A 14,305-nucleotide genomic window follows, 5' to 3' on the forward strand; every position below is an offset into this window, starting at 1 on the left:
ACGATAACATAAACAAAAGATTATTTATGAATGATGTTTCTCAATTGATAATGTTATTCGTTAATGTGTTGATATGGATTCTAAGTTATATCGTGCCAATTATGTGTTCTAATAATAATAATATTTGATGACACGTTAGAGCACGCGAATACGAGGAAATGCTATCCAACCTCTCGCTCTCCACTTCTAGCTCGGGTTGTTTTATATATTTCCACTTCTCTCAACGACCAAAAGTTTCCATTCTATAAATACTTTTGACTTAACAGTTCCAGAAATATCAAGTGAAACACAAAAGAAAAAAACAAGAAAGAGAAAAGCAGAAGAGCAATGGCTATAAGTTTTATAAACCTAGCTCTTTTGACCCTCTTGGTGTTAATAATTTCATTGTCTTTCGGCGGCATAACAGCAACAAAATCACAGCGGAATGAAGCAGAGATGTTCGAGCAATGGCTTGTGGAGAATGGGAAGAACTATAACGGTCTTGGAGAGAAGGAGAGACGGTTCATGGTCTTCAAAGACAACTTGGAGCTCATCGAAAAACACAATTCGGTTCCGAACCTGACTTACGAACTTGGGTTAAACCAGTTTGCGGATCTGACAGATGATGAGTTTCAAGATATTTACTTGGGGGGCAAGACAAAAAAGACAAGCCTATCGTTGGACTGGGAATGGGATACAACCAATAGATATCGGTACGAGGAAGGAGATAGTTTGCCTGATGAAGTCGATTGGAGGGAGAGAGGAGCAGTTGTTGAACGAGTCAAAAATCAATATCAATTTAGCAACTGTGGTATATTTTCATTTTTCTTACAATTATTTGATATCCGATTGCGATTGCTGTTGACATTGGCGGCTGATAAATATACAGGAGGTTGTTGGGCGTTTTCGGCAGCAGGAGCAGTGGAAAGTATAAACCAGATCACAACTGGTGAGTTGATATCTTTGTCGGAACAACAACTCATCGACTGCGCCACAGACGCCAATGACCGATGTGATGGAGGTGACGCAGCATACGCTTTTATGTTCATTAAGGAAAAAGGTGGTATAGTAACAGATGAAGATTACCCTTATTCTGGCATAAACAATGCCACGTGCAAGGCCATTGAGGTATGTAAAACCAAATATAAATGTTCATCTTTTTTTTTTTTTTTTTGTTGGTATAGGTTTTATTATGGTCACTTATATGTGTTCTTTCATCATGCATGCAGATGATTACCACTCGTAAAGTTACCATTGATAGTTATGAGGGTGTTCCTATACATGATGAGATGTCTTTGAAGAAAGCTGTTGCTAATCAACCTATAGCTGTTGGAATTGACGCTAGAAACATGCATCGCTACACACATGTAATCCTAATCGACACTACCACCAAAATTAAACGTTTTTGTTTTAATTAAATTGACGCTAAACATGCATCGCTACACAAGGTTGTTGATGAAATTTTGTTTTTGTTTTTGTTTTTTGTCTTGTGAATTCTTCCTCAGGGTGTGTTTGCAGGACCTTGTGATACGACGTTGATAAACCACAATGTGCTAGTCGTGGGGTATGGAACAAACTCAACAACTGGTCAAGACTACTGGCTTATACGTAACTCATTCGGATCAACTTGGGGAGAAAACGGATACTTTAAGCTCCTACGTAGTAACATCCAAAATTCAATGGGGATATGTGGAATCACACTAACGCCTGTATACCCAGTCAAGTCGAACTCGTCATTTAATTTGCTGTCTCCCAGTGTGTTCAGATTGGTTTTTTTATTTGTTTTTCAGTTAATTGGTTTGGCCTTATTGGTTTGATATAGTTTTATCGAAAGCCCACAAAAAGGTTCATCGAGATCCCTTCTTTTCTTTTATTTCTATTTTCCACTTCCACAAATAATGAAACTTGGTCTTCTTATTTGTTAATTAGGTTCCACTTTCCACTTTCCATCGTACTTTCTATTTGCTTTAATCTTTATAATTATATCATCAAATAATATTTCTACAAAATCAAACTTTTAGAAAGGGATTTTGGCCAGAAATGCCAGTTTTTCCCAAAAACTTGTCTAAAATGCCACTTTTGTTTTCTCTTCTGAAAAATGCCATTTCCGCACATAAGGAAAAGATGTAATAAGACTAAATTAGCCCTATCATATTATCTGAGAAATGTACACAGGGAGAATTCAAAGAGAAAGAAAAATTTGAAGGGCTTGTCGACATTAATAAGATGGGACTGGCATTAAAGGCAGCGGCGTCGCAACCTATAGTTGTTTATGGGGTAAAAAAAATTAATTAATTGTAGTTAATGAAGAAAAAGGTTAGAGATAATGCTATTTTGTGTCCACAATTAATTATGGAGTAAATTATGGTCGGAGAAGGGGAAGTATATCTTCACATTTAATATGGTTTCAGACAATGAAACATGTATTTTCACATTTATTTTGGTCTGTTGCTAGAGAATGTTGTTGGTGGGAGAGAATGTTGTTGTGAGAATTAAATGTGTTGAATGTTGATGCAGATGGACGGGAGAGTGTGTCTGCTTATGGGTGAGTGGCCATGTTCAGACATGGGGGTGTGGAAGTTTGTTGTCCGTCGCGGGCAAATGGCCAGATTTTTGTCTATCGGCAGATAGACAACGTTTGCAGGGGTGATGGAGAAGATAGTAGAGCTGTTGAGGGTAAAACCTGAGGAAAGCAATATAGAGCTAAGCTTCTGGCACCCAGGAGAAACAATTGCCTTCACAAAAGGTAAGATGCCCCCTGTTTCAGTTGGAAGTGAAGTTGAGTTTGAGCAGTTTAAATCAAAGAATGAAGAGGGTGGGGGCTGTATTTGTAATCAACAAAAATAAGGTGATATCAGTAGAAGAAGGACAAAGCATGTTGTCTATCGGAAAAGAGAACAATGTGGGTAATGATGATGAAGATGGACATCTCGAATTGTCAGTAGAAGAAGAACAAAACATGTTGTCTATCGGGAAAGAGAACAATGTGGGTAATGATGATAAAGATGGACATCTCGAATTGTCGATAATGTATGGACAAAAATCTGGGCAGAACATGGTGTCTGCAGTAGCTGAAGATAATATGTCCGTCGATGGTAGACAAAACTTTGAAACGAAGAAGTTGTCATAAATAAGCAAGCATGCATTGCCTAAATTTAATTCAATTCTTGTATCAAGAGTAATGTTGTATGTAATCCATAACTGAAGGCTGAAACACATGGTTTCATACAAAAAAAAATTACAAAAAGATCGTGTATTTTGAAAGGTAAGCAAGATTCCTAATCACTGGCTTTCAACCTGGAGAAACATAAATAATACGGACGACCAGATGAATGCTGTCACAATATATGTCTACAGATCATTTATGTTTGTATGAGGATGCATCGGATAACAACCCATGCTCAGCAATAGATGCTGAAGGTTGTATGGAATCAACGACAATTAACCTAAATACTGTTTGATAGACAATGGTGGATAGACATATACATTGAATTCGGACTGTGGTCCATCAATGGAGCACCGATACCAGAAGGGGCTGCTTCGTTGGGGGAATTGCAATAAGAAGATGGCTAAATATTAGCAGCCTCAACGACCTCGCACGACCTGCAATGGGGAGAATGATGTATGGTCTTAGTTATGAACCCAAATACGCTTTGATAGACAAATGATTGGGTGGACATATACATTGATGGCGGATCCTGGTCCATCATTAAATGCAGGATTGATAGACAAATGTTTGGGTAGACATGTACATTGAATGCAAAAGAAAAATGATTGGAATAATTACCTTCCTTGTTGGTTCGTGTCCTCCGAGTAGGGCAGATTCGTAGATGAGTCTTCATCAGGCCTGTAATGGGGAGGAACAGGATTACCAGTGCCAGCATCTTCATCACACCTGTCGGGACAAGAATTGAGGAGTCATTCACAGACTCAGCATCCGTTACACATTTCTTTAAAAGTTGGAAGGAGACACAATATAGATGGACAACAACTGGTAGACTAAATTGATGGAGACAAAATGTGTCCACCAACATAGTCTACCTAAAGCTTAAGAAGTTAAACAGTCTAGATGGAAAAAAAAGCAGCCTTACGCAATAAAGTCTACCTAAAACTTGACAAGCAAATCATGTCTATCAAAGAGGTATTCAACGTAACGAACAACAAAAAAAACAAAACACAGAGGAAGAGGAGACACAATATAGATGGAGAACAACTGGTAGACTAACTTGGTGGACACAAAATATATAACCGACACAATATAGATGGACAACAACTGGTAGACTAACTTGGTGGAGACAAAATGTGTCCACCAACATAGTCTACCTAAAGCTTAAGAAGTTAAACAGTCTAGATGGACAAAAAAACAGCCTTACGCAATAAAGTCTACCTAAAACTTCACAAGCAAATCATGTCTATCAAAGCGGTATACAACATAACGAACAACAAAAACAACAAAACACAGAGGAAGAGGAGACACAATATAGATGGAGAACAACTGGTAGACTAACTTGGTGGACACAAAATCTATAACCAATATAGTCTACCTAAATCTTAAGAATTTAAACAGACTAGATGGACAAAAAAACATCCTTATGCAATAAAGTCTACATAAAACTTCACAGGCAATTCATGTCTATCAAAGCGGTTTAAAACGTAACGAACAACAAAAAAAACAAAACACAGAGGAAGAGGAGGGTGGTTGCCCAACAGAGTTACCTGCGTCCGGTGGTGTCGGTAAGATCTTCCTCACTAATTCCGGCATCAGGTATCTGGAATGGACCACTGAAACGATTGAAAGTAAGGTCAAAACTCACAGCAACACAAAATAACTAGAATTTAGGGCAATTAAGTACAAAATCATACCAATCGTCGGGGTCCTTAACTTTGGCACGAGTTTCTGGGGCTTCCGCTGTCGCGGTCGCCGGAGCGAAAGGTGGAGGATTGGCCCGTAGTTGGGTCTGAAAGATGAAATTCATCCGTTTGAGATTATAATACTTCAGCGGCTCACAGAATAGTATGGCCACCGTCAAAAAATGAGAGAAGGTTAAAAGTCGCAGCAGTGTTCTCTCTTTTATTTGATGAGAAGCAAAATAAAATGATTTTTGAGAAGAGAACAAACAGTAACTAAGAAAGAGAGAACATTGGTTCAATGAATCGCCGAAGGGCTGCATTCCCCGATGCAGTAATTAACTGGTCTTACAACTTTAAGTCACTTCAATAAAAATTGTTTTTATTTTTAATTTTTTCTCCCTAGCCTGACGCTTCAATCACGAGCTCCCTCAATTGAGGGCAAAAGGGTCTTTTTCGATCACTATATGGCAGGCGGGAGAACGAGTTATGTAAAATGGCATAGGCAAGAAAGTTATCTACTGTTCATGGCATAGTTAACACTTTTCTCTTTTAGAAATTGTCACGTGGTTTCCCAAATTTTTTTTTGATTTGTGTCATTTTTTTTTTCAGTTTCAACGATAATATTAATTAATTTTATTTAATTAAGTTTAATTGATGACATGATTTTGTTTTCAGTTATCCGTTAATGTGATTATCGTGTTTTCTCTTTCGGTGAAATTTCCATATTTAATATACTATAGATTATTGTAGGAAAATATTTGGGTTCACCTCTATGAGTGAATCCTTTTATTCACCTCCCCTTTCATAAATCAATGAAAAAATACCATATAATATTATATTTAAAAAATAAATCAAAATTGAAATCAGAAACCAAAATAAATTAAGAAAACAAAATTTATACTTTTTATTAAATGGTTCAAATATTGGTTTGAATTTTTATAAGAAGATTATAATCTTAATTTTTAAATAATCGAAATTATATGTTAGTTTGAGATTTTTTTTTTTTTTGTCAACCAAACATAAAATTAGAAAATAACTCCACGATTGGTTGCCCAAACCGGAGGAAAAGAGTTTACAAAAGATATTTCTGAAACTAAAGATCTCGAGGAACGAGCAAGACAGTCGGCCCTTACATTTGACATACGCTGGATCATGGTCAAAGTGAAGGCGGGGAGAGAAGATCTGAAGTGGCTGAAATCATCTAGAAGATTGGAGAAACCGGGCCACTCATCTGGATCCTGCACCATCACCACTAACTCCGCACAATCCGTCTCATAAGCTTGGCAGATAATACCAGCATTCTGTAGAGACTCCATCGCCCAAATCAGTGCTTGTAACTCCGAATGAAGGGGTGAAAGGCTTCGTCTAACGCAACGTGCTCCCAAAAGTAATGTCGAGTCCTCACCATTGCAATACCACCAACCCAACCCCATAAAACAATCCGACCCCTTCCAACATCCATCAATCTGACAACGGGAAGAGGGTGGCGTGATATCTGAAGGGTCCGGAGGATCCTTGACTCTCATGGAGATGGCTTTAGCCTCCTCCCATAGTAATTTATCATTAGTAGCCTGATCAATAACATCAATTGGCTCAGCCTCCGATCCCTCAAAAACTTTTTTATTCCTAGCCTTCCAAATTGACCATAAAATCCAAGGTAGGCGATAACAAATGCCCGAAACTCCCGTATGAGAAGACGTCCACCAGAAAATAAAATCTAAATTCGAATACACTGATCCATAGGGGAATCCATCAGGAAGTAGCAATACCGAGACAACTCCCAAATCCTATGCGAGTGAGGACACTCAAAGAGAGCATGATTAAAAGTCTCAACCACAGAATCTCATCACTTGCAGATGGTATCGCACCGCACACCCTGATGAGCAATCCTTTCCAACACTGGCAGAGAACCGGAAGCAATCTGCTAGAAGAAATTTTGAACCGTTGGGGAAACTTCAAGTTTCCAGGCTTGTGCTCAAAGGGCCATACACGATGGTCCATACTCAACTTCCTTTATTAAATATCGTGCAAGCCGATAACCCGATTTGAGCGAATATTTCCCGGATTTTGTGTAATGCCAAATTAACATATCCGGTTTAAAGGACTTGCTGACCGTCATACTCAAAATATCGGAATTTCCTCCGGATCCATGAACTCCTCGAGAATAGGCAAATGCAATTCCTTAGTGATTGGGTTAATTAAATGATTAACCATTAAATTAGGGTGTAACACCTTCCCACGAACAGAAGCTGGCCTTGGTGGGTTATCCGGTATCCAAGGGTCTCTCCATACAGAAGTATTACAGCCAGAGCCTATCACCACTCTTGCCCCATGTTCCACCAAACCTTTTGTTGAGTAAATACTCTGCCAAGCAAAAGAGGGGGAGTAAGGTTTTTTGGCCATTAGGGGATGTTTATTCCTAAAATATCAACCTCGCATTACCCTAGCCATTACGGACGTTGGGTAGTGAATTAATCGCCAATACTGTTTAGCAAGCATCGCATCATTAAACTGCTCTAGAGCACAGAAGCCCAACCCTCCGTCACATTTATCCTTACACAATTTGTCCCAAGCTACCCAATGTAGTCCCTTTGCTTTATCATTAGACTTCCACCAGAACCATGCAATAGCACTTGTTAACTTAGAAGTCAGCTCCTGCGGCAGTTTATAGCATGACATAACATGGGTTGGGAGGGCCAATGCGACTAATTTAATCATAACTTCCTTGTCCCCTTTCGTTAAATATTTCGCAGACCAACCATTCACACGATCTTCACGACGATCATTAACATAGCTGAAAACCTTAGTTCTCGAGCCCTGTAGATTCTCAGGAATACCCAAATAAGAACCCATACTGCCTTCCATAGAAATACCAATAACAGAGTTTAACTAAATTCTAATATCAGGCGGAACACTCTTGCCAAACATGATGGAAGACTTTGCTAGATTAACCTCTTGCCCTGAAGCTCTACCATAATTGCCTATTATCTCCATAACAGTTTGACTTTCCGTCACCTCGGCTTTACAGAAGAACCGGCTATCATCCGCAAACAGCAAATGCGAAATGGTGGGACAGTCCCGAGCCAGAGTGATACCCGTAATCTTATTCTCCCGTTCAGCCTTTTTAATATTGGCGATCAACATCTCTGTGCAAAGTATAAACAAATACGGGGAAAGAGGGTCCCCCTGGCGCAAACCCCTCTTTGGTAAAACAGAACCATGAGGTTGACCATTAAGAAGGACTCTATACGAGACAGAGGAGACACACCACATAATCCAAGAAATCCATTTTTTTATCAAAACCCAGCCGAACCATGACCGCTTCCAAAAAATCCCATTCAACACGGTCATATGCTTTACTCATATCCGTTTTAAAAAATAGAAAATATGATCTGCACCGTTGATTAGTATTTAACCCATGAAACATTTCCTGGGCAACTAGAATATTATATGTTATTAATCGACCAGAGACAAACGCCGATTGGGTTTCTGAGACAAGAGACGGCAAAAACCTTTTCAACCGAAAACACAGGACTTTAGAAATAATCTTGTAACTCACATTACAAAGACTAATCGGCTGAAACTCCGCCATTCGCTGAGGTCTCTCATTCTTTGGAATAAGACAAATATTTGTCTCATTTAAGCGTGGATCAAAACAACCCATGCAATAAAACTCTTTAACCAGAGCTACCAAATCCTCTTTTAGTGAGGACCAAAACCGTTGAGAAAACAGAGCCGTCATACCATCAGGTCCTGGTGTCTTCTCTGGATGCATGGCGAACAGAGCTTTCCGAACTTCCGATTCAGAAATATCTCAGGATATTCATCATATTTGTAATGATGGGAGCAATCTCCTGAATCATCTCGGAAATACCCTTCACATCCGATCTCGTGAAAAGAGCCTCAAATACTTTGAAGCAATATTCTCCATACCCGAGGTGGATTCCTCCCAAATGTTATCAGGACCGAATAAACCATCAATCCTATTTCTCACCCTCCGCTGCTTGGTAGAAGCATGGAAAAATTTTGTATTCTTATCACCAACTTGTAACTAGAATTTCCTACTTTCCTGCTGCCAATACAATTCCTCATCACGATAAGCCTCTTTTAATTTACTCTCAATACTTCGTATTTCCGCCTGAGAAATCGTCTCATCCATTTTTGCCTCCTGCAGAGCCGCCTTCAGGGAAGAAATAAGTGAGGGCCCGGTAGAAATATTATTTTTACGCCACCAAGAAATTGAATTCCGACAATTCTTTAATTTATCCACAAAGACCGGTGTTCGGAAATTGTTTGTACGATTCCACCCTGACTCGACCGCCCCTATTAATCCATCCTTCCCTAACCAACGTTTATCAAACCAAAACTGCCTATTTCGTCGGAAAACTGATTTTAGACACGTAGCCAAAATTGGAGAGTGATCAGAGCCAATCATCTCCAAATAATCAACCTGTGAACGTGGGAAAATGGAGTGCCAATCCTCATTACCTAACGCGCGATCTAAACGACAACGAACCACCTGATTATTACAGCGATTCCCTCTCCAGGATAACTGTTCTCCATAACAAGGGAGTTCTAACATGCCACAATGCCAAAACATTGATTGAAAGGGCACAAAGGAAGATGTTGGTTGCAAAGCACCACCCGTTTTCTCATGATTCCCCACAAGTTCGTAAAAGTCGCCGATCATTAACCAGGGATCAATACGAAAAGAACCAATATCCACTAATTTGTCCCATACTTTCTGTCTATGTTGGGGAACAAGATCACCATACACAAAAGATAGAAAAATCATTTGTTGCCCAAAAAATACTTGAGTGTCAATAATGTGGTCACTCTCATAAAGAATCGAAAGTTTTAATTCATCCTTATAAAATAAAGCTAAACCACCACTAGACCCACGAGGATCAACGGTATACAATTTATTATAACAAAACTTATTTTGAAATTTCTGTAAATAAGAAAAACATTTTTTTGTTTCTGATAAAAATAAGATGTTTGGTCGATGCTTCTTCCATAAATCTCCCAAATACTCCTCTGTCAGGTCAGCCTTTATGTCTTGACAGTTCCAACTTAGAACCTTCACATTTGAGCCGGTGGTTTCGGGAGACCCACCGTCCCTTTCTTGACTTGGCGTCCACCTCCTGATGGTTTACCACTCATTGTGTTGTTCCCCTGTTTCCCCACCACCTTGTGTTTATTTCCTTCACCTGTAGATTTAGACAGAGCTTTAGCAAGTAAACGTTTCCTAGGAGAAGCCAAATGCAATGCAACTCTCTTAGATCTACTAACACCTTTTGTAGCATAAACCTCTTTTTCCCTAAATTTACATCACCCAAAGCATTACTAACAGCTCCCAAAACCAAATCAAATGGGGGGAAGGAGAAGTACCTTGTATAGTATCATCCGCAACACCTTGATTCACTAGAATATCTTCCCCCTTACCTGTCTAAGAATCCACTTTCACCATGGGATCACCATCCGGATATTCCCCCACCTCAAGCAGATCATCTGTTTCTTCATTAAAGTCTGAAACCACCAAAGCTTTACCATCCCCTGCCTGATGAGAACCCCCATATCCATATCTATTGTAGAACCACTCAACGTTGCAGCCTCCGTAACCACAGAGTCAATATCCTGGTCCCTCCTCTCACTACTAGTGTTCTTAGCCTTATACAACGGCTTAGGCCACACCGGACCACCACCCTTTCTATTAAGATGAAAGGCAGCACCATGACCACGAAACTCCCCACCAACAGACTGAAACCCTCTCTTACCCTCGGATTCACTAGTCTCCGCACCAAATTGCCTCCTTTGATCCCACACCGGAGCCTGATGTTTCTCCTACCGGTGAGAACTGTAGCCACCAAAATCACCGGCCCCAATACCCGACTCCTGCTTGTGAAAGTCAAGAGCTCTTTTCGCAAACTTCCTCGGCCTCTCCCAGCCACCATCACTATGAGAAGTCCCTTGTTTAGCCATAAGTTATTGATGCTAACCTCCCTTCTTATCATGTTGATTATCCCCAACATGATCACCCATCACCTTTTGTAACTCTGGACAAACCCTCTCCTCATGTGTTAGGCGAGAACAATGATCACAATAGCCTGAAAGTTTCTCATAATCCAGAGAAACGACAATCTCATCTCCAGTATTAAAAGGCACAACCAACTGAAATGAGAGAGGATTGAAACCGTTAACCATTACGCAGATGCTCCCAGACTCCTCATCAATCTCACGGAGAATACCAATCTTCTTGCCAATAGCTTGTAAAGTAGCCATCTCCCATAGATGAATAGGAATCCCAGAAACCTTCACTCAGAAATTGATAGCCGAGGGATAAGTGGAAGAGATAATTGGCTCCCACTTAACCAAGGACACCATCCAACCGTCAAAGTGATAAGGACCATTCTGCAGCACCGCTTGAAGATCAGCCTCCTCATCAAAGTTGAACTGAAAAATGATTTTTCCCAAGTCTGCTCCCACCCCCTTATCCTCCAACTTCCATATCTTAGGGAGATTGGCCACTACGGACTCCATCCTTTGGATAGAAGAATTCATCAGCCTCCCAATCAGAGTCAGAGAGAACTGTTGTATCCTTTGAACCAGAACAGTGTTGGAGACCTTCACTGTTTCAGTGCCCAGCAACGAGGCCTTGCCCTTTGTTGAGTGCCAATTGAGCCATAGTAGACAAAGAGCAGAGAAACCGCAGCGATAGAAGAAAGCTGAAGGAGAAAAGAAAACAACCAGTCAGACCAGAAAACTCAGAGACAATCCGACTGCAAAGAAATGAGAAAAATATACACCATCGTAACACAAATGCCCATATAAATAAACTCATGACCACCCAATATCCGTAAATGAAGACGCAGGATATGCAAATCATGACAATATTCGATCCCAACACTACGATAGAATATGTAAAGATCTCTGAATCGAAAAATCCTAAGGAAGAGCAACCAAAGTTTCCATAAATCACATACCAGTATAATATCTCTTTGATACCCTCGATCACTAACCAGAAAGAAGAGCCAATCCAATCTCGAACCAACGATATCAGGCCACCCGAGAAATCCACAATCATAAATTGAATCAATATACATCCGGAAACTATCACTGAAGACAAATCATGAAGGATCCCATAAACCCCGAGCCTTAAAGGAAATCGATTTAAAACCCCATAGCCATCGACCAATCGGATCCTCTCCTTGATATCTTCAGCAGCGAAATTAATTTGTTTACCGAGCAGATCCCAACCCAGAGAGGAGAATCCAACGGAAGTCTCCTGAATCATAAAGCGGATTCCCCCAGCCTCCCGGTCGCTGCCCATAGAACCAAATCGAGGACACCAAACTGAATCAGAAACCACCGTCACGTTCCTTGTGACGACAGATCCACACACTCCTGGAGATGAACTTCCGGTCCATCTCCAAAGCCAGATACCCACAGGAAAACGTGAGAGACCCTCTCCCCGTCCTCCATCCACAACTACAGACATCGCCAGACTAGATCTCGTTGCCAATCGCCATCGCCGTCGCTAGATTTTTGTCAATCGCCGTCGCCGATGCCCTGTTAGTTTGAGTTTATAAATAAGAATTTAAAGTTTATATTTTACAAGTAAAAGAGATTATATGTTGGTTTGAGATTATAATTGAGGATTTCGGTATACAATTAAATGAGTATGAGTCGATTTGGGTTTATAAATGACATTAAAGTTTATATTTTATAATACTAAATGAGTTTATATGTTGGTTTGGTTTTACAAATAAGAATTAGAGTTTATGTTTTATAATATTAAATGAGTTTATATGTCGGTTTAGGTTTACAAATGATAATTAGAGTTTATATTTTATAATTAAACGAAATTATGTGTTGGTTTGGGTTAAAATAAATTAATATTTTTAAGATTTTTTTAATATGTATATTTATTTAATTTTTAATTTATATATAAATATAATATGATTTTAATATTTATTTTGTTTAATAATTCTGTTTTTTTTGTCAACCATTAGGCCACAACAAGCCAGCCTATTAACCTAATCCCTACATTCGTAGAGACTAGGACTCGATCCTGGGTATGATGGTGTCTTGTGCATTAAGGACTTACCTTTGGCCACTGCACTAAAGTCACTTCACATAATTCTGTTTTTTTCAAATTTATTTTGTTTTTTTTTCAGATTTTGGTTTGAAGTAAAGAATTTATTTATATTTAGTATTACTTGACATATTTTCAATAGTTTATGAATGAGGAGGTTAACAAAAAGGTTCACCCCTAGGAATGAAGTCAAGTATTGTCACAATAAATTAATATACTGTTTTCTAATAAAATAATATAAACACATAAAAATATAAGTTATAATTAACTATATACTGATAATTGATAGAATAATAATAAGTGAACAGAAATTGAAAATTAGTTAAATAATAATTTCATGTAAATTATTTAATTTAAAATAAATACAAATATAAAAGAAGAATAGGGAATACACTACATATTTTAAGATGACAAGTAAAATTGAAAATAAAACTAGACATCATGATGTTTAAAATATAGGAAGAATATCTATGCAGTAATAATATCCTGAAAACAAAATTAAGAACAAAAACAATTTGAGTGATAGAAAAGTTAAATATTTCATCCTATTTTAAAACAAAAATAATATATATATATATATATATATATATCATATACACATATGTTGAACTTTTTATAAACATAATAGCATATGCTATATTTATATTGAAATAAGTTAAGATATTAATTAGTTGAATACTAAAAAATATAGAATTTACAAAATTATAAAATTTGAGATATGAAAATTAGTGAGATGTGTTCTTGCTCTTTATTAGAAAAGTTGTAGTTATGACGATAGTAGTATATAAATAACTGGTTGCCGATATCATTGTAACATGATTGAGAGCGGATATTTCGTCAGCGTTTTTTATTTTTGTTACAACGACACATGTGGACGAATAAAACCATGATCAACACACAGTCTGTAATGGAGGCTATAAACTAATTACTCTTAAAATGTATTATTATTATTATTACTAAGACTCAGACCCTTCACGATGTAGCGGGAGAAGTATTTTAGAAAAAAGTAATTCAAATTTTAAAGTTAAAATTATACATTATGAAATTATTTGAATGTAATAGAATAGTTTGAGTACATAAACTGTTACTAAAAACACAATTATCAAAATGAAAACTTATAACAAAAAATATTATGTAGAATAGACGCAACTTTGCAAAACATATTGTTTATAGTATTATAAATATAAAATATTTTTGTGAAGAATTATGGTAAAGAGCTACAATTAAAAAACATCATTATGACAAAGTGATCCGTACTGAAAATATTGAACTAATGGTTATAATGAGTAATGTATTTTTCTATTAAATAACTATAATCATTTTTAAAATTTTAGTTAGATGATAGAACAGAATAACATTGAATATTAGATATTAATATTC

At 37.9% G+C, this 14,305-nt stretch overlaps 2 protein-coding genes across 2 annotated transcripts; one reads left to right on the forward strand and one right to left on the reverse strand.

Annotated features, from left to right (window-relative positions):
• Positions 1-243: 243 nt before the first annotated feature.
• On the forward strand, positions 244-1,904 carry LOC104712024 (putative cysteine protease RDL3). Its single transcript, XM_010428816.3, has 4 exons — positions 244-790; positions 869-1,107; positions 1,209-1,346; positions 1,485-1,904. Exons 1-4 carry the CDS (start codon positions 328-330, stop codon positions 1,794-1,796), a joined length of 1,152 nt encoding a protein of 383 aa, XP_010427118.2. The 5' UTR covers positions 244-327; the 3' UTR covers positions 1,797-1,904.
• A 6,977-nt stretch (positions 1,905-8,881) lies between these two features.
• LOC147938157 (uncharacterized) lies at positions 8,882-9,625 on the reverse strand. The gene has a single exon (XM_087465504.1). The coding sequence runs from the start codon at positions 9,623-9,625 to the stop codon at positions 8,882-8,884; it is 744 nt and encodes a 247-aa protein (XP_087321630.1).
• Positions 9,626-14,305: the final 4,680 nt, after the last annotated feature.

The sequence above is a fragment of the Camelina sativa genome, chromosome 9 (assembly GCF_030686135.1).
Source record: "Camelina sativa cultivar CO46 ecotype springtype chromosome 9, ASM3068613v1".
Lineage (NCBI taxonomy): Eukaryota > Viridiplantae > Streptophyta > Magnoliopsida > Brassicales > Brassicaceae > Camelina > Camelina sativa.